The sequence below is a fragment of the Anguilla rostrata genome, chromosome 7 (genome assembly GCF_018555375.3).
Source record: "Anguilla rostrata isolate EN2019 chromosome 7, ASM1855537v3, whole genome shotgun sequence".
Classification (NCBI taxonomy): Eukaryota; Metazoa; Chordata; class Actinopteri; order Anguilliformes; family Anguillidae; genus Anguilla; species Anguilla rostrata.
Genome location: NC_057939.1, coordinates 37849469 through 37871135, shown reverse-complemented (window position 1 = coordinate 37871135; position 21667 = coordinate 37849469). Strand labels below are relative to the sequence as shown.

Sequence of the window (21667 nt, the reverse complement as noted above, 5' to 3'; positions counted from 1 at the left end):
ATGCACCCAAACAAGCTTTCACATCTCGCGTTTGCCTATTTTGTTATCTGTGTCCCTAAACAAACTGTGGTAACAGTTTTGTTTGGTTTAATTTGATGATGTGGCACGCTTGAAAGAAAGGCATATCAAGACTGATTGAGATTTTTTTTGATAAATGGACCATAACAGGTAGTGTTTTTACTTTGCTTCTCATTGTATGTGTGATTTATTTTGCTTATTATCAGACTTTTGGAAAGAGCTGTAAATCATATTTTTAAAAATTGGTCAAGCATTTATGTTGAAATTTATTCACAGGTTATAAAATATGAAGTTACAAAAAAAAAACAAAGTACAGTAGAACTGAAATTTGAATAAAGCAGAAATGGCAGTAATTTGAATCTCTAAATATTTGTAACTTTGAAAGTTTTGTGAAAATTTGCAGTCGTATACTTTACTATATGCAGCTAAACGTAGCATCAAACTATTGGTAATCGGGTTATCTTAGAACATTCTTTACTTTCCCATCCTACTTTCCCTGATTGTATTTTTTATTTTTTTGTAATAGTGTTAAGACACACATTTCAAGCGTGATACTGATACTGAAATTGTGATTAAATGCTTAGATTTTTTGCACTGGTGCTAATAAAGAACTTGACATGGTGCAAAACTATACTAGCAGAAATTTATATTTATCTTTGTAGGCAACTGAGTCAATACCCCTGAGGTTTATATTTCTGAAGTTATATCATAACGCAGTGCTTAATTCAAGTACTTTTCAAATAAAATTGTAAAAAGATATAATTCCTTCTTATTCTGTATACTCAAAGGAAGACTATGAAAGTGTTCCTTTATAAATTAACAGTACATTTTTTTAACAACTGTGAAAGGCTGAATCTGCTCAGACTGCAACGATAGCATAAATAATAACTTTCCTTGTGTCTTAGCACACCTCCTATCACCAATAAAACAATTATACCTCCATGACTGATTTACTGTTTGCAGTGTGCGGTATTCTGAGTAACCCCCCCCCCCCCCAGTGCTTTCTCTGTACAGAGGGAAATGGACAGCCTGATATTAGTTTTGGCATTTCCTTACACACTATCTATCTATCATCTATCTATCTATCTATCTATCTACAGTTTATGTCTGTCTGTCTGTCTATCTATCTATTTATATTTCTGTATGTCTATTTGTCTGTCTGTCTGTCTATTGATCACTTGATTGATCAGTCTGAAACTCTATCCAAAGCCACTTCGACGTAGCATAACGTTTATGCATATCTGAAGAACAACAGAAACACGGGGGACACACACTCACACGTTAAACAAGTACAAACTGTATTAGCACACATGCGCTGCATATTCCTGTCAAACAGGCTACGGCAGGAACAGGGCCAATTGGGCCACGGTGCTTAGAGACCCCTTTGTTACGCTAACGTATCGATGTGTTTGATTGCACACGTACGGGCTGCACTGTCTGCATTCGCTCTGTGTACCCTTCATCTCAGTGTACGCGGAGTAGCTGTTAGTCTAAATACCGCATAACACTTGAATAATTAACAATAGAAATAACACAACTTAATAGCTTCTGTTTGCTGATCTTTCCACTGTGCAACCCCCCCCACCCCCCCCCACCCCCCGCCCAAAACACGGACACACATACATGCACAAAAACTGTTTTAGAATAAGGAATAGCCCACATGAAACAAACATCCCAAAGTTAAACTGTGTGTGCAGGCAACATTTTACAACATGAGGTGTGGTACCATGGTGTTCTCTTTTTTTTATTTTGGACTCCATCTGGAATCAGCACAGCAACTTTACAAAAAAAAAAAAAACATCTGCAGCTAAAAAAGCCAGACAGGTAGTTAGGGAGCAGATTGGTCATGGATGGATTTTTCTCTCTCTCTCTTTTTTCCCTTTTTCTCAGAAAGCCTAGGGGCTAGTATTTCACTGATTACAGGGTCCCCATGTGAACGGTCGTTTGTGTATTGTCAGAACAAAGGGGCGAGCTTCCTCTAAAGAGGTGTTAGACAAGGGAACGGATTGGGCTCAGCCATTAGGCTGAGTGGAGCTACAGGTTGAGGCTAGCTTCAGGGGCATGCAAAACATATGGGGGGGGGGGGGGTGAAACAGCACTTGGCCCATCTTTGCTGAATGTGTGTGTGTGTGTGTGTGTGTGTGTTTGAGAGAGAGACAATGTGAAAGAGAGAGAGAGAGAGAGAGCAGCTGTGTGAGCGTGCATGTGTATGCTTTTGTATGGGGGGGGGTTTCAATCCAGCTCCCGTCAAAGAAAGATTTCATGCCACCCCCTGGTGATATGTATGTACAGTATATGTACATGAATATAAAAGCATAAAAAAGTCCTGTAACTTGTCCTGTAACCAAAACATCTTCTGTCATATAAATCAACTGTATAATGTTTTTTATGGAGAGTTCAGTCCTTTGAGAAACATTAAGAAGCTTACAAATTTGACAGCTTACTCATAATTTCATGCCACATTAAAAAAGAACCTGCCTCTTAATAGGCTAATTACAGCAATCAAACGAACGGCAATTAGGGAATGTCTGTTAAAAGCGGTGTTATCTCAAACTGACAGTGAACCACTCACATGGCCTCAGATACCTTACCACAAATTGACCTGATACGCTCTGCCTCCCAAAATGCACAGCCTGTGACTTCAGCGTAGCCTTAAAGAGGCAATTTAGCCTCAGCGATTTTCCTTTTGCGGTCCAGGCCACTGTCAGCCCTCTGCCAAAAACACGAACCGTGCCAAGAATCCCAGAAGTCCTGCAGCCCCTGCAGCCCATCGTCTGAATTTCATCTGAATTCTGCTTCGCCGATGGTTGCTGGAAGCTGGGCTGTTTCTTTCTGTTCACGTCTAATAACCTCGAGTGTCCGTGAAAACTACAAAGTCATCTGAAAGAGAAGATGGCAGCCAAGCGAGTGAATAGTTGCATGACCCGGTATGATAGAGACTCAAATGTACTCATCTGAGCGACCTGTTTGCAACTCATGGAGAGATGGCTGCCCCTCGGGATAGGCATATATTGTACGGTGTTGGGTCTTGATTTGTGAGTGAAGGGTGGCTTCATTAGCTTTTCCGTCTTCGTGGGTGGAACGTGGGGGGGGATTCGTGGCAAACTGCTGTGGCTGAACAAAGCATCTTCTTGCGATGGTTACAAATTACAGTTGCTCCCGGTACGAGGGTCACGCCAAACGCCTGCCTGACACACCTCTGCACACTCTCTCTGTCACCCTCTTCCGAACCACAAAGTCATGACCTTAGAGCGACCTGGTGTGAACCATCCCGCCAGGGTTTCTACACCAGCGGGGGATTTTCACTGGCTTTAAAAAGACGTTTAAATCCATCATGGTCAAAATTGTCTTCCACACCACCTACTGTTGCAGCCCAACTTGATTTCCACGATTTCTGCGAGTCCATCAGTGGCCGTAGTGAAACCCATGGTGCCCTCACTCCCTTGCTTCAATGAGACTGGCAGTTGGTTATTTTGTGAGACTACTGATTAATTCCTAACCAGGCAGATTAGAAAATGTGAAGTGTCAGGACAGTCATTTACCCCAAGCTGGACGAATGTTTACCAGGCAACAAATATTTGTGGCTGAGGAGTTTAGATCCCCAAAATTGACTGAAATTGAAGAAGACTGTGTTTTTGTAGAAACTAGATGAAATCCCTCATTTGAGTTGAAGACATATCAAGGGCTAAGCACAGTTTTTGCCATTTGCTTGAAGACCCATTAAAAATGGAGCATAGTTGATTATTGTGATCAGAGGCAGTTCTCTTCGCCTCTTCACATGATTATTCTATGAGCCCCGACTTGTGAAGGGCCTGGCCGCTTACAAGCTGACAGCACCTTCCTACTTCCCACCCCACCCCACCCCACACCTCGCAGACTGCATGGGCTGGGCTGAATGCCACCCCCCCCCTTAACAATATGACCCTGTTGAAGATGAAAGTGGAAAATGCAGTGGAGTTTCTGACACTCGGGTAATGGGAGGGGGAATTTTACTTACCAAACTGCTAAGTTCTTTTGTCAGGTCTAAAAGCCTTTGAACACCTGTGTGACTGCCTCTGGATGGAATGACATGAGGGGAGGGGGGGCTGCGTGTCCCACCCTGGTTCGTGATGGTGGTAAAGGGAAGAGGGGGGGGTTGTTGTTAAGCACTGGAAATGAGGTTCTCTTCCCACCACTTAAGCCAGTCTCACCTCCTCCCTAAGCACTGCTTTTTCACATTCTGGCCCAAATGGACCTGCAGAATTCACATTGCGAAATGTTTGGTGTTGTTTAAAATCTAGCATTGTTGATGTAAGCTCAGCAGGGACTGAGTTTACTCTGTGAGACTGAAATCTACTCTGAAACCTTAGTGCGAGTCAATGTCCTGGCAATGGGCCGACAGGGCGTCCATCGTTACGTGGTCTGTTGCAAAGTCCCACCTAGGGAACTCCCCTAATCAACCGGCCACACGCCTCCCTCCCCACTGTAAACTTTAGAGACAACTTTACGCGTTCTGTATGGACTGGACTGAGCAGCACTGCTCCCCCACAGAGATGGTTATTGTGGTGTCACAATGTGAGCTTGGACTTCAAGGCTACAGCAGTCATTTCACACGGATATCCTCACACACCTTACCAGCTGCAGTGTCCATTGGGCAGTGTCCAGGACAATGCCGACTCATTTCACCCATTCACCCAGTCCTTCCCTCTCGCTCTGATACAGAGCTAACAGGAGGCATAATGTGATTGTGTGAAGAGCGGCAAGCGTAGTTTTTGGTTTCATGCCATAAAATGTTTGTAACTGGCTACTCTCCCTTTTCTGAAGGTACATCCTAAAATAGCTCGGGACTCCAGCATCCAGAAGCCCTCTGCTGGCTCAACCAGTGTTCCATGTCTGTTGATGATTTGACACCAGGCTGGCCAAGACTCACCCCTTTCGAAAACACACTTGAGAAAAATCAGAGCTCAGCACTTATCAAAGCATATGTGAATCCATTTCTGCTTTTGGCCAAAAATAAAAATAAAAAAAAGGCAGGGGGTTGGGAATTTGGTACATGATGTTGTACTGCTCTGTCTCCTGTATGTTGGCCTTCAACTTGCCAAAAGCACTGCATGGATGGACACATCAAAGCAATTTCATCTCCTCCTGTGTCACCATCCCAAACACTTCAACCATTGCCACAGAAGTGCAAAAGTGACGACTGACACAATTCTTGGACTCTGGTGCAATATAATAATTGTTATTTACAATTCATATCTGTTTTAAAAAAACATTTCTTTCACTGTCAATTTAGCACTCCAGACAAAGCTTTAAACATATTTCTATTTTTTGCTATTAACAGGTTTTCTTTAATCAACTTAAAATCTGAACCACAGGCTCTAATCTGACGATAACCAATAAGCACATAATTTAAATCCAAGCATACATTCAAGCGTTTATGTAACATAAGTGGTAAGATGCTGTTATTTCTGGAAAAGTGTTACAATCTGGAATTGAGTTTGCAGATGTGAAAAACGCCACAGCTCTTAAATTTGTATCTTATAATTTATCTATATAATGGATTATGCATTTATAATAAATAACCAGGAATTATGTGACACGTTGGGTTATGTTGAGTAATTACTTTAAAGGAAAAAATAAAATAATGAATCTTAAAGTTCAATTTTAATTTAGGTCACGTTTCGATATTTTTTTAAATTTAGGTTATACATTTGTTTCTACCCTCGTTAACTCTCGTCAAAAAAGAGCAGAAATCACTACATGAACTCGGCAATAAACTTAAATCACACAAAGGACTTAAGTGTTGGGCGGTGTGCTTGGTCGATTCATTCCGAGTTCAGAGGGCACTCTCAGCGCATTCGCACCTCTCTTTTATTTAAATGCAGAATCAGTTATAGCACATTATTGAAAAATCAAGGCAGACAACAAGCTGCATTTCAATACTGTCTGGAAGGGTTGCGCTGAATCCACAAACGCAAAGGCCTCAGACTGGACTCGACTCAAAAGCTTTGGATACCAGCAGTGGCTTACCGCACAACTACGGCAGACAAAAACCAGGGAAAATAGACTACATTTGCCATTAAATGCAGGTCTATATAGCACACTGTGTTTATGTGTAAGTGTTATCATTTATTACTGATAAACAAATAGTAAAATAATAATAATCATAATAATAATAATTGGCTACGCTATTCTACTATAAAAAATATGAAAGATAAAATACGAGTATTGCGGAATGCACAATAATAATAATAATCTGAGAATATGGCATAACAGTTCTCCAGATCATCCAACTGATGGATGTGCGGCCAACAATATATTTCTCCGTCTGTGTCGTCTGCCAATATACACCTGCAGAAATATCTTCAGTATTCGCCAAGGTTCAAGCTCTTAATGAATAACCAATGGGAAAAGTCAACTAAAGAGCAAATGAGAAGACGGCAAAACAAGTCCCTCAATCTGCTTCCTCCCATGTATAATCACTCCGACAAGGGGCGAAAAAAATCTTCAAAACTGATGGTCTTTCATAGATTACCCTATCAGGTGCAAAGCGCTGACAAGTTTCCACCCACCAACAACAAAAAACCCTCTCTGTGCCCAAATCCAAAGCCGCAGATACTTCACTGTCAGCATTACAACATCTCCCTGTTACAAGGACCGGCTGCAGCTTTTTGATTCACGTTTTATCTTCACATTTCTTGGATAACTATCAAGTTTTTTTCTATACAACGCAACGCAACTTAATTTATTTAGTAAGACGTGTTCAGTTTTATAAATAATATTTTTGTGTCTTCAAAACAGTAGACTCTGAAGATTAAAATGATACACGCAAGGTGTATATGTAGACGTCCCCCGCAGGTACTCTCTGGATTGAAGTTCCTCTGATCTTTGGAGCAGCACACTTAAAGCGGGTATAGTGGTGCACACACTGGATTTTTTAAACAAGGGAAACCTGCAAGGCAGAGGGGTTGCAAATTAATTCCTTTCACATTGTGCAAATATTGCCTGTTCCAATTTACGGAGATCGTGGATGTTGACTTGAAAAAGAAAGAGAAAAAAATTACAGAATTTCTGATATTTTTCAAAAACACGGAAACACCTAATGCGGCAGACGCGGACTCCGTTTTACTTCGTAAATTTGTCGTGGAGCTGGGATTCCACGGCTCCTCCGGGATATTTCGCCTAAGGACAATCGGCGGGGTTGTCCTCCACCTTTCCTGTACAGGGCTTTTAAAAACGTTGGAAACAGGTGTATTTGAGAAACTCAAGATGTCTCTTCTTCCTTCAAGATTCATCTACGTGTAAGGATTCCATTTTTATTCCTTTCGATTTAGCGAGCGCGTGCATTCTTGCCAATAGAAGTCGCTAAAAGCTAGGTTTTAGCAAGTTGTCCAGGTATACATATTAATTCCGTGTAATTACCTGTGATTTATATTCTTCCTTTCCCCGTGTCCCCAGGTGTTTACATTTCCTGGTCTTCTATTTCCAGCTACAGGTAAGATTATTAATCTTGTTTCTCTTCCACTTGTTCATTTGTATTGTTATGTTTTTGATATTCTTTTAAATGAAACCCCACGGATCATAAGGATATTGTATCTGGAGACTTGCTGTATCTGTGCTACGTAGATACTGCGTTTTTAAGGGTCGATTAAAACACAGATAGCCTATTTCAAGCTCAGCACTTAGTAAAGATTTAAACTGTATGAGTGTCGAAGACATATGTGGTGATTATTTCCATGGTCATTCATTGCTACTTTACATTCTGAGAATGATAGGACAGAATTAGGTGGCTTTGCATGTTGGTATTTATGGTTTTAGCAGAAGAAATATCCTTAGTTGCACTTAAACCTATTTAGCAATTTGCTTAGCCTGAATTGTCCTTTATGTTAAACGTAATTTAAGTGGAACTTGGATATGATTTATGTATAGGCTACTTATAACGTCATGTTCTTTTGACAGTAAAATGTATATTGTGTGGCGTACTAGCCAACTAATGTTCTTTCAATGGGCTAGCCTATCATTGTGAAATGATGCTGAAAACAACTTGCCACAGAGACCAAATAATAACATTTATAGGAGATACTCCGGAAGTAGCCTATTAAACAACGATGCGTAGCATATATAAAGGGCTTATTATTATTATTATTATTACGGTTCTATTCCACTATTAATTATAATACTTTTGGAGGATATGTTTTGTTCAAGGACAGCTATTATTCCGTAGCCTAGTTTTCGAGAGGCTATTCCTCCCGAAAATGGAATTCTGAGTTGGATTTGTTTCATTGCAACCTTATTGTCAGCACACATAGCTGCTAATTTAGTATGTAATGAATGCAGTTGTGTCTTAGCCCATTAATAAGTAATTTAGTCACCACACACCTATATACGAATTATGTTATTCACACGAGAGCTCCGTTGAGATGGGGGAGGGGCTGCGCGGGGCAGGTAAATACACAGAGAACAGTATTTGTAATTGTAAACAATTACTTCGTTGGGATGAATGGGAAATCGTCATTTTTTAAATACAACTGATTAGCCTAATTTTATTTTCAAAAATAAATAAATAAAGAAATAAATAAAAAGTTTAGCGGAACCTTTTCCATAAATCTAAATCTAAATGTTGAACAAATATGAAGAAGAGCATCTAACTGCCTCCCATTTTTTCTTGCCGTTTCGCGTCGGATAGATTCTGGACTTCTTGGCATTTCGAGGTTTTTTCCATTAAAATTATTGAAGATTAGTTCTTATTGCGCAATGCACAGTTATTATTATTTTATTTTTTTTACCACATCTTTAACACCTAGGCTACTACACCACTGATTTATGTGGAATCTTACAAGCTCGGATCGTGTAACAAAATAAGATAGGCTAGTTCAGTTTTTATTGTCGTGAAAACCTACTCCTTCTCTTTGATCCTTTTAAAAATACGACCGAAGACTAAGAGTCCGACTCAAATCTCAGCCAGAAATGATCATTTCAGAAACACAACAAACGCTAGACACGTTTCCCTTCGTGCAATTAGCCTATGTTAACACCTCCTTGCAGTTTCAACTGAACTGCAATTCTATTCGGAGGTACAGACCATAATTGTGAGTGTCGTGGAAAATTCAATTAGGCCAACAATGGATGTATAATCTAAGTTATTTATACCAAAACTGTAATGTTAATATGGCAGACACTACCCTATTCCAGTCTGGAGTTGACAGTGCAGAAGACACTAAAACACTTGTATGCATGTTCGCAGCCTCTTTACATGTTTCAGTTGCAGAACGGGGTAAATATGGGTCAGAGTTCAAAAGTTATCTCCATCGATAGATTGTAAGATTCTGCGCGAGAAAGAGATGGATTACAACCAAACATTGAATGCCCTTTTACCAAGTAACGTGTTATGTAAATGTGGAAAAAATAGTTTGAAACAATTATCATTTAAAGAAGATTTGTGAAGCCGTTAAATTTACGGAAGCCAGCCGACTATTTTTTGAGCGAGATACTATTTTCTCAGGCAAAGTGACACTCCTCATTAGACTTAAACGTCTAAGTAGACACATAGGTCACTGCCCAATTTTGATAAAATAGTTCGATATCTCGATAGTTCGATAATAAAAAAAAGTATTTCATTTTATATTTTTTCCTCCGAAAAATCCCTCCCAAGGTTGGTCATTTGAAAAAAAAAAAAAAAAAAAAAAGAATAGAAAAAATACACATAATGGTCTTATATAACTATGTCCTCTGTTCCAAAGGAATTGGCAAAAACAATGGGATAGTGTACATAAGCAGTCACATTTTTTCTCTTTTGTGTAAGTAATTATACTACTTTGGCATTTGCCACTTTAATTGCGCCTTCGAGAGGATTTCACATTGGCCACATGATACGGTGTTGCTTTCTTTGTCTAATTGGCATTCCTTGGAATATGATATTATTTATTACATGAGAAATAATTTCATGTTGTTGAAATACTGAATATATACAAGAATAACCCATTCTGAAATGCATATTATTAGGCCGTTAAGTTGCCTGCTACTTCAGAATGCAGTGACTGCTTCTTTAGAATATCTCTGAGCTAGCATATTTCATCATTTGCACAAAGATGTGATCTACCATCCATGGATGACTCTAGCTTCCAAGTAGAGATGGCACCAGTATTTTGAACTGTTCTACACATTTTGACCTTCTTATTTTGGTATGAAGCCAGATATCCTGAGATATCTTAATATACACAGTAAAATGTCCAGGTTTTAACTTAAGGTCCCCTGTATGTACGGCTGATTCCTCTCCATTTAAGGTGGATTAAGGCCCTACTAGAACATTTTGTGAAGTTCCTAGCTATAACTGTCAGGAGAAACACAATGAGTGGCCGGGGAAGTCGTGTTTTGGATAATGTTCCATGTTCTCCTTTGCCCTACGTCTGCAGTTTCTTATTTATGAAATACATGAACTTGCATTACCCACTGGTTGAGTTGGTTGAGATTACAGTAGGAGTTCACTGATGAGCTCTGTACCAAAGAGAGTAGTTTTCATAACACTGCAAAAGTGGATTTAAGATTTACATCAAAAGGCATTGAAAAGGCACCTCTGAAAGTTCACTTATGCAATTTGTTCATGCGTATTACACTGATAAAGTTATCATTACATAACTGCATTTTTTTCAGATCCCAATCTGAGCAGTTAGAAAACAGCTGTTTGCACCTCAGTGCAATTTCTCAATTTAAGGACTGACAGATTTACTTTCAACGCTTAGATGTGATGGTGGCTAAAGTATTTTTTCTGATAATAATCTAATACTGCATTTATAAGAATGATAATTTCTTAACCTTTATTTGTGCTTTTTGGCTCTCCGTTTATTTTCATTTGAATTTTAGTTCATCGTTTATTTATGTTTTTAATCCATTTGCATTCCAGCCCATGTAAAGTCAATGGAATATATATGAGAATGGAAGCTTACTCCATCCCAATGTTCAACATTTTTAATAGCATGAAGCATTTTCACCTGGGATGTGTCATTTTTTCTTGTATTTGCTGGTTTACCCCCAGCATTAGACACTGTAAGCTGAATCTGTCTATGAAAGCATTGCGTTGTACTGTAGTTGTCCGACTTTGTTTTGGGTCCTGGGAAACAATGGGCTCCAAGCAGCCTAGAGAATCTGGGTGGACTGCGAATCAGTCGGACATGGATTATTTTCTTCTTAGCTTTAAAGATTTGTTCTAGCAGGAGCATATTTCCTCTCTGATTTGGTAAATGTCATTAATTTGCTGAGGTTAAAATAACAAGGAGTCTGAGTATGTAATGTGTATATAATTAGCCACCTGAGAACATCCACATGAAAGGCCATTACCGTGTAATTACCACACGATACAGCTGGGGAACTGAATCTTGGCCTGGATCGAAATTCCTGGAGTTGAAAAACATACATTTTCTTTCTCATTCACACAGGGATAGGTAGGCAGAAGCAGCTAAGTGTAGATACGGGTTAGAAAAATTTTGTGGACATGTTTGCAGGACAGGTCCACATATTTTGTATATGGCTACTTTCTGACTAAATTAAAAAAGATATATGAGTTATAGGAGCAAAGATATATGAATTGTATGGAAAGAAGAGCACCTCCCCCCCCGAGGCAAAGTTGTTCTCACTGCATACCATTTCCGACTTCTGCGTATCTGCGGAGTGTGCAGTTGATTTATGGCACTTACTGAGCTGTGCATGCTTGATTGCGACCTTCAGCAGATACTTGTTTGATGACAGCGTTATAAGTCTGGATGCTTCAGGTGTGTAATTGCCAGTGAGCCAGCAGTGGGAACGTGATCCTGCTTCCACAACATGGCTTCAGGTGCAGATTAATCAGCTGCTCCTGCAAAAACAATATATACACAAATGTCACATTGTGCATTATGAATTACCATCCATTTTATGACATAAGAGAGTTGCTTCTGCATCTCAAAATTGTGTTGCCATTACTGTATGTAACTGTTGCCAAGTCACTGTGTGAGTTCAGAGTTAAAAAGCACTCTGCATGCACTCTGCAATCTCATCATGTACACATACATCCTCAAATTGCGCATACCGGTTCATGCATTCGTACATATGTGTAAATGCCGTATGTTCCTCTCGTAGGAAACTCAGCAGAGCTCGGCCGATTTCCGGTTTTACATAGAGAACCACACACGGAACCCGGACGACCTGAGCCGAAAGCAGATCCGGATCTACCAGCTGTACAGCCGCACCACCGGGAAGCACGTGCAGATCCTCGGAAAGAAGATCAACGCCAACGGGGACGATGGGGGCAAGTATGGTACGGGCGTGTTCCTGTGCAGCGGCGGGCAGAGGGAACATAGCAAGGGCGTTCACCTGCAGGTCATCTGCAGTTTAACTGCAGAAATGCTCATCCTCAGCTTTCAAACAATGAACGTATGCTGCCATGACCCCTTTGAAGCTGTCGCTCAAGATTTAGCATTGATTGCTTTTTACCAGCAAACCCGTGACCATGTGTCTGAATTAAAAAATAATCTAAGCCTAAAGTCATCACACAAGGTTAAAGGCAAAGGCCACCCCTCCCTGACCCCTCCCTATGCCCATCCAGACTGTACAGGTCAAAGCAAATTAAGAGGGCGCTTATTAATATAATCACACCAATGTCTTCTTGAATCGTGGGGACAGGCAATCATGTGTAGCCCACAGTAATAAAGACATTGCTGCAGTCTGTGATGTCACATGCATTTGCTTGGAGGAAGTCGTAGCTGACTGGCTGTACCCATTTGTCCATTTTATATTTGCAGCATTTACAAGGCTTGACATATGATATAACCATGATATAACCCCAGTGATGACTCTATAAAATGACACAATTCAGCCCCTCTCAGAGCACTGATGAATTGTGAGTGAAACTGAAAGCGCTGTTCATTATTGTAGGAAATTGAACTGTTTAAGCATTACAGTAATTTTTTGGAACTGGTTCTCAACCCTGTCCATCATAAAATACATGTAACTCTGTTGTCAATAAGGACAAAGCATATCTGTTTAATATACAGTGCTGTAAAGTATAATTAACTCCGCTTCAGTCATTAGCAATGCAAGACAGTTGTCTCACGGCAGCAGTGTCAAGACAGAGTAATTACAAACTGCTGGAGAAATGTAGTACAATTTGAGAGGGGAAATCAATTAAATTTAAATTCCAGGGCTAAGCAGGCGGCCAAACAGCCTAACAAAATCTGTATCTTTTCAAACTTTACTGACGACAATACTCTTAACATAATCCTGAGAGCGCACAAAAAATCATTTTCTGCAGTCTGACAATGTTTGGAGATGACCATTAGGAGAACAGTCTTCAGAGCCAGCGCAGCTGAAGTGGCAATGTTGAGTATCGTGTGAAAATACTTCGAATGTGCTTCACTGTGTACAAATCATACGGGAGATGAAACAACTGGAATCTAATCAGTTGACATGTTCCAAATTTACAGTAGACTTCTCGCCCTTTTTTCCAGCTCAAGCATTTGCAGATAAAGTTCATTTCTGTTTGCCACGGTGGGTGGGCACACATCAAGAGTTTTGCAAATTTTGAAAAAAGAAACCTGCTTTTCCCCCGTAGATTAAAACATTTGGCAATTTTTCCTTTTTCACCATTCAAGCCATGCATCAAACTCCTGGACTGCGGCTTGGGATAACCTCTGTGAAACATTTATATGTTAAACAACGCTTACAAAAGGTGCATACATGCTCACATGAGTTCAGTGGTGTTCAGCAGTATAGATCATGTCCTGCTGTTGTCTGCTAGGCTTGTGTTCACCAAAGCTGAGTGGAATAGTGGTTTGTAGGATAATTGGGCTTATGTTGACTGGTTGTTGGCTTGTGAGTCACAATGATTTTTGGCACTATTTGCATGTTAATGTTTGGTGATGGGTCATACTGTGGTATACAAAAGAGTGGGCATCCCTGGTTAAATTGCATGTTTTGTTGTCATTAAGTGAAAATAAGTTATCACAACCTCTGGACAGTATAAACAGAAACATGACATATATCTAGAAATACACAATTACTATTTATTTACTGTATTTAACTGAATGTGTCATTTACGAAAATTTAGGCACCCATCCAATTGATCAATTAATACTTTTTTTAAGGTCTCAAAACATGATTGACTCATTAGGCCAAGTAAGCTAGGGTAAGACAATTTCACCACTTAATAAATACTCTTCTAACCTCTGCACTAAGTAGCTGACTTACTTGGAAATTGACTCTTACAAAGTAGACTAAGGCTATAAGAAGATATTGAAACACTTCCAGCTTGGAATTTCCATTTCCAGAAGCAATCGTTGAGAAAAGGAAGATCAGATGAACTGTGACATCAAGGAAAGATCTAGAAAATCTCTGATAGGACAGCTTGCAGGCTGGTCATGTATGCAAAGCAAAACCCACATATAATTGCAGAAGACCTGCAGAGAGGTTGACACCGTAGCAGTAGTGCACTGATCCACTGTGCAGCATTGCTTTCACAAAAATTATCTGCATGGAAGAGTTGTCAAAAGGAAACCTTTCCTGCGATCTCATCACAGAAGTCAACATCTGAAGTATGTAACATAACACTTCAATAAGCCGAATACTTTTTGGAACAGTACTGTGGATTGATGAAACAATAACTGAAGTCTTTGGCCACAACCACCAAAAGATGCATTTGGAAGCATTTTAAGAAAAGAAGAACAAGCATGGTGGATCTATTATAATTTGGGGTTGTGTGGCAGCCAGTGGCACAGGAAATATTGTACTGGTGGAAGAAAGAACGGATTCAACAATATAGCAACAAATCCTAGAAGCTAATTTCTCAGAGTCAGTGAAGAATTTGAACCTGAAAAGAATGATAATGATGAGTCAAATGATTCAAAACACCTCAAAATCAGCCATGAGCTACTTAACGGAACAGAAGATTAATGTTTTGGAATGGCCTTCACAGTCCCTAGACTTGAATGTTATTGAAAATCTGTGGGGAGATCTCAAACATGCAGCACATGCAAGAAAACCTAAGAATATTTTTCAGCTGGCAGGGAGAGGGGGAAACAAGTCCTAAAGAAGAATATAAAGAGCATTAGCTGCTACAAGAAATGTTTGGAAGCTGTGATTTCTGCCAAAGGAGGTGTACTGTACAAATCTATAATTGTGCTGGCTAGTATAGACAAATTACGCAAATTAATAGCTTGTGGCACATGAAATCAGGCCTGTCTTCAGCGATGTTGTTGGTTGTTGGTCTGTGTTCAGAGACATGCTGATGTTCAGTAAGGCTGTATTGCACTGGCATGCTGAATACTGGTGTTTAGTGATAGAGACAAGGTTGTGTTCAGTGATGCTGACTGTTACAGACCTGGTCTGTTTTCATAGATAGAGACATGCTGGAGTTAAGTAATACTGGGTTGTACAGACCTGTTGGTTGCTGCTGTTCGGAATTCATAGAGGAGGACGTTGTGGTGTTGAACATTATCTGACACAAATCAGGCACAGTACAGTGACTTTGTCTTCAGCTGTGAATAGTAATCAAAATGTGTATAGGGAGGGCAGGTCTCTTCTCCCAGAATACCTGTAACACTCCTTTTACACTGAGGAACTAGAAGTAGGTTAGCATCAAAGACTATCAACATATTGGTTGAAAATGATAAAATTTGCCATAACTACTAACTCCAGTGTTTTGTTCAAGTGAAAATTGAAAATACTTGGAAATGAAGAACTCTTCCACTGTGTTCATCAAGTTTAAAATGGATTTGCTTTACAATGTGAGCTGTGAGTTTCAAAAACTAGTACTCAGAGCCCAAAAAACCCAACTCGGTGAGCCAGAGCTTCTTATTAGAGAGAACAGAGAAACCTGTATAAAAAAACATTGATATCTCATAGACTGGTTTCCTAAGATAATTTTTAAAGATAACAGCTGTCATGCAGCACAACAAAAACACAATGAGCATGGATATTTTTCCAATAATTGGAAATCTAAATAAAATGAAATAATGCAATTAGTACTCAAACAAAAACTGGACCTGACATTAAGACATTAAGTTCTTCTGTCTGATGATGACTTTCTGAAAGAGCATGCATTGCCTTTCCCTTTGAAACCATCGTCATCGGCGTTGTGGAGAGTCAGCCGCAGTGTTTAGGAGTGGCCTTCTTAGGTCGGCCTTCGTTCAGCACCCTCACATGATGAACATTTCCACTGACGTCAAAGCAAAAATGAGGTTTTAAAACATGATATCATCCTGGCATGAGAAAATGCAGAAGTCCTCCCCTGCTCTCATAGGGATTTGCTGCATTTGACAATGCTAGGCCCACCTTGCCTTAAGAAGAATCTGGTTGAGTCCAGTTCAGTTGTACCACCAAATAGACTTTGGTTGCTGTAAGTAGGAAGTGTGTGTGTGTGTGTGTGTTTGGTGGGTAGTATGCTATTTTCATTTCTCCTCTATGAATTGTTCCTGTTAAAAAAATTCTAGCCACTGCTTAAATTTTAAAGGCCTCCTTCTAGTCCTTTAGTTCAGGTGACCCCCCCTCCCCCCCCACCCTCCCCGCCTTACCTCCACCACCCCTCTCTCTCTGAACTGACAATCTAATGCTCCAGTGTGTTAAACAGACAGACCATCTTTAACCTTTTAATTGAGTGAACACGGACTACAGAGACCTTGAAACATAATCCCCCAAGCATCTGAACTGCTCCTGAAAGCTGATGTAGATCTCTCTTCCATCAAGAGAGGTGGGGTAGGGGGTGTTCTGTGGGCCCTGAGGCTTACTTTACACAAACAGTTAGTGACAGAGTAAAAGCAAGGTTGCCATCGTCTCTCGACACTACCTGCCTTTGTCTTATTGCCTAGTGAAATATTCCATTGGAGGTGCTTGTCAATAAGATTATTTTATTCAACGCTGCTGTACCTTCACTGTTCTGAAGTACAAATGTGCATACCACTTTGTGTTGGAAGCCAACGCAAAAATCAATTGTCAATGAAAACATTTGTTAAGTGATTAGAGGGATAAACAGTCAGAAAACCTGGAGCCGTCTGAGCTAACTAAGCAATTATTAAGAAATGTATTCAGGATCAATTTGTTTGACTCAGCTTGTGGAGAAGGACCCAACAGCACAAGCTTGTGCCACATGCATCATAATGCTGAGAAGACAATGTGAATTTGTGATGGCGATGAACAAATATTCTATCAGAAATGGCTTGTTTATAGAAGGATTTGGTTAATTTATTGAATGATTCTTAAGCCTATGATCTTATAGGCTTAAATATCATCAAATAATATTATTATAAGGGGTGTCACTGCATTGTAAAATTCATTCTGCTGTTCTTTTGCCTTGAATTGGTGAAGTTAATGTCTACTACTCTCGCCTTGCAGCTCTCCTCGTGGTTGAGACAGAAACCTTTGGGAGTCACATTCGAATAAAAGGGAAGGAGAGTGGCTACTACATCTGCATGAAGAAGAATGGAAAAATCATTGGAAAGGTAAATTCCTCCCAGAGCCTTATACACACTACTTGTCAGGGTGAAATATATTATGGCGTCATGCAATGTCTCACCAGCCTGTGGGTATTTAGAAATGGCTTGAGTTGTAGTTTCGGTTTTTTCCAGTGTCTCATGTCCGTGACAAACACCGGCTACACGCATGCAATTTGTTCCTCTGTAAACATTTTTATGTGGCTTTCTTCTAGAAAAAGTGCAGATGGATAATAAACATACTAAAAAACAATAAAGAGGCACTTGGATGTTTCAGAACTGAGAGAACAGTATCGCAGTATAAAACACTGATAGCATCAGAATGTTATTATTCTAACTTTTTGTGGTGCTCTAAATGGTCCTCGAAAACTAAAACAGTGACCATTTGATGTAAAGTGGTTTTTGGGCAAGACCCCAAATACCTTTTCGAAGTTTAGTGGACGCCGTTCAGAAATTCCACACAAAGTTTTGCTGAATATTGAAGATTTTCAATTCAAGATGTTTAACCTTCATTCTACAATTATAGAGGCACAATATTCTCAGAAAAAAATAAAATCAATGCGCTCATTCTCTGGTTTTTATCTAACATCGGCAAATTACTTTTCATGTACCACAAAGGCAGTGGTCTGAGACTTGTGGAATGTCCTTGTTTATAATGGCTGTCATATTTTTCATTGCTGGAAAATGGGATGCTCCCCAGACTAATTTTTATCATGTGTGAAACCACAAATATATGATTATGCAATGTCAGACCAGTCAAATTTTTTTTCAGTTATTTATTTATTTATTTTAAAAAAATATATAGATACTAGTGACCTAATGAGGACTGGAGCAATTTAATTAGGACACTTTCTAATGCAGTTTATTAAGTACAGAATGAGCTAGCATTTTTATTTTTCTGGGAGGCCTGTGGCAAATAGAGGAACAACTATACTCATTGTTCACAAGGTAGCAACATGCAAAGATGTTCTATGTAGTTACAAGTGTATGTTATTTTATACCTCTGGTGTAATGTAGAAGACATAGGAAGTATATAATTGGGACAGTAGCTCCTAATTTTACAACGAGGACACAGTTACTGTGTCGGTGGGCTCATTTAAAGAGACACACTCGAGTATGCGTGTGCTTGGTACTTCCGATTTGATTTGACCTCATTATGTCTATCAAATCATTTGCTGGAGTACAGAGTAAAAACACGAAACGCACACGCATACCCGAGTGTGTCTCTTTAAATGAGCCCACCGACACAGTAACTGTGTCCTCGTTGTAAAATTAGGAGCTACTGTCCCAGCCAGACAGTTCCAAGGTGGAATTGTTTTGCTTAGTTCCTGTCTCCTTACGAAAACCAGGCCACAAACCCATTTTGGATGGGGAAGAATAACAGTCCTTTATGTAGCTGTGAATAGTACATTGCAACCTTTTCTGGCTTGTTTGATATAGACTAAAATGGCAGGAAGTGCTTCATTTTATTAAAGCTTTGGTAGTGTGTGGCAGATCCTTAATTGATTCACTGTATATACACATTAAAGAACTAATGCCCTCTTTGGCTTCTGCTACGTGAGGAATTGTTTTCGAGTTGAAAGCAGGAACGGACCTGAAACTTTGGGCAAAAGTTGACATGTTTAGTAATAACTAACTCCTTAGTTTTCACTGTATGTATCCTTTGTAGAGTGGCTAGAAAAATGGCCAGTTTTGACATCATGGGCTACGTTTATAGCTCTTCAGTATTTTTATTTTGTTAGATTTGAGAGCATTTGTGATGCCATTCTGGGTTAACAGATGGTTACTGTTTGATTCACATGTTGTGTCCCTCTCCTGCCCACAGCTCAATGGGAGGAACCAGGAATGTGTCTTCATTGAAGAGTTTCTGGAAAACAACTACACAGCACTGGTGTCTGCCAAGTACAAAGGCTGGTACTTGGGCTTCAACCGGAAGGGGAAGCCCAAGAAAGGCTCACGAACGACGCAGACGCAGCAAGAAGTTCATTTCATGAAACGGCAACCTAAGGGAAAAGTGGACCCGCTGGAGGAGTTCCGTTTTACCACAGTAACCAAACGGACACGTAGGGCGCGACGCTTAAAATCTAACCCCAAAACGAACTGAGGGACAGGTGAATGGACAGGGAGCGATGACGCCCATGGAGACCTCAACAGCCTTTTTGCCTTAAACAATTAAGACGATTGTTGAAAAGACAACAACAAAAGCAACAATAGAGGAAAAAAATAAATTTTAAAAAGATGTTTATTTTTATACTTGAGGAGCATTAAATATCTCCCAACTGCTGAATGATTCTGGGTTCTTATAATAATTATTTGTCAGCGACTTTATTTATACTGGATAGCTTATGGATTTAAGAAAAAAACTCAAACCAACACCTTTCAACAGCAACTACAACTTAAAAACAGGAGTTATGTATCTTTTTTAGAAAGAGGGGTTGATTATCAGAAACATCTTGTGGAAATCCTGAGAGGTTCACAAAGAAACGGATCCCACTGAGATCAGACACCACTGAGACCAAAAGGGACAGAGATACTACCACATATGACACAGACTCTTTAGGTATCTGCTTAGCTCGAAGTGCAATATTTTATTTGAAAACAAACTTTAAAGAATCACCCTTTTCCTTTGGTGGAGACATTGTGTCGTGGTTTTCATGATAACCCCCAACTTCAGCTTGACCAGTGAGCTATACTGGCTGGAATGCTCTGAACTCACTGTGTACTGTATTACTTTTTTTATTGGAATTTTTGTGCAACCTATGATTCCGCTTGAAGGACAAGCTTGCACTTGCCCAGTGTCAGCAAGTGACAGTAGTCTCTCATGTAAACAGAAAGCTGGAGTGACTGAGAAAGCCCAGAGTATTGCTACGCTTTGGAACAGTAGACCTGCTTTAACACTTTTGTTATGGGTGGCACGGTTAAGCAGAAACATAAAAAGTTCTCAACCATCTCATTGCCTTTTCACCCAATCGGACTGGATGCATCGATTGCTTTATGATATCCAACACACAATATTAAATTTATTTGGTAGTTTTATACCTCCATATGGCTTTATTTCCTCTTGATAGGGGAGCATCCATGGAACTATCGTATTACAAGAAGAAGCTTCCCTCTTATCCTCACCTCTCTGTTCAGTGAAATGACTTGCAAATCTATAGCAGTTAACTAAACCATAAATATTACGCATTACATAAATATGTCTGCTGGAGTACCTTCATGGAAAGCTATACGTTTTCATATTTTCATGATGCATTTTCATGGTGCATGGTGCATTTTCCAAGCTTGAGTTCACAGACAAGGGATTTTGCTCTGACCCTGACAAGTAATTTAAACACATGTTCCCAAAGGCCGGATATATCAGTTGTCTCCAGTGGTTGCCTTGGTTACTCCCTAACAATTGTCTTCATTTCTGACATCGAGGCACACTGTCAATTTTCCGTGCTCTGAGAATGTCTTAGTTACAACTGACATGTTCATATGCTGAGAACATTGGGGTACAAAGAAGTATGTTTGTACTTAGCCAGATATGTTTACAGAATGACACCCCCACCCACACAAATGGAAATGCATAATCTGTGAGCACGCTGACTGAAACATTTCCCTGCAGAGCAGGTGGAGGCAACTTGACATTGACAGTTTTGTACCTCCTCCAAGTATGAAGCAGACTCTGTGACATTCTTCTTGGTGAATGGTTCTAGAAAGATTTATCAGAGGACACAGTGATTTGGAGCACCAGAGATGGCTTGAGACATATGGGCAGCCACTTATTCACAAGGTTCAGCTTACGTAGGTGGGGCTGTGTTATATACTTACTTGCCATCAGGCAAACTTTTTTTGTTTGAATAAACTGTTTATGTGATGCTACTAACAACATGAACCATGTAAAATCTAAAAAATGTATGCGAAAATAATTTTTATGACTATTATAAAATATTTATTGCCTTTCATTGTAAATACAACCTGATGAATCTATTTGTCCTTTGTTAATAAAGCGGGCACTATATTTAAAAAATAAGTAATTTGAGGTGTTTACTTTATCTGCCAGTGATTTTTCAAGGGAAAACTGTCAGTATTGATTTAAATTGAAAGAGTTTGTGCGAAGCAGGCATATTGAACCGAGAGTAGAGAAAAAACTATCACTTTAATTTCCGATACAAAACTCAGGGAATAACTCTTTTCATTACCATTTTTATGGTGCACAGCAGTGTGGTTTCAAC

At 39.6% G+C, this 21667-nt stretch overlaps 1 protein-coding gene across 2 annotated transcripts; it reads left to right on the top strand.

The window, feature by feature from the left end:
- The first annotated feature begins 6599 nt into the window (after positions 1-6599).
- Positions 6600-21465, top strand: fgf24 (fibroblast growth factor 24). Of its 2 annotated transcripts, none has more exons than XM_064344210.1 (5): positions 6600-7298; positions 7456-7492; positions 12109-12277; positions 17353-17459; positions 19276-21465. In XM_064344210.1, the coding sequence occupies exons 1-5, from the start codon at positions 7267-7269 to the stop codon at positions 19552-19554; spliced, it is 624 nt and encodes a 207-aa protein (XP_064200280.1). In that variant the 5' UTR covers positions 6600-7266; the 3' UTR covers positions 19555-21465. The 2 variants fall into 2 exon arrangements, with proteins under 2 accessions (XP_064200280.1, XP_064200279.1); XM_064344209.1 differs by having other exon boundaries at positions 12109-12286.
- Positions 21466-21667: the final 202 nt, after the last annotated feature.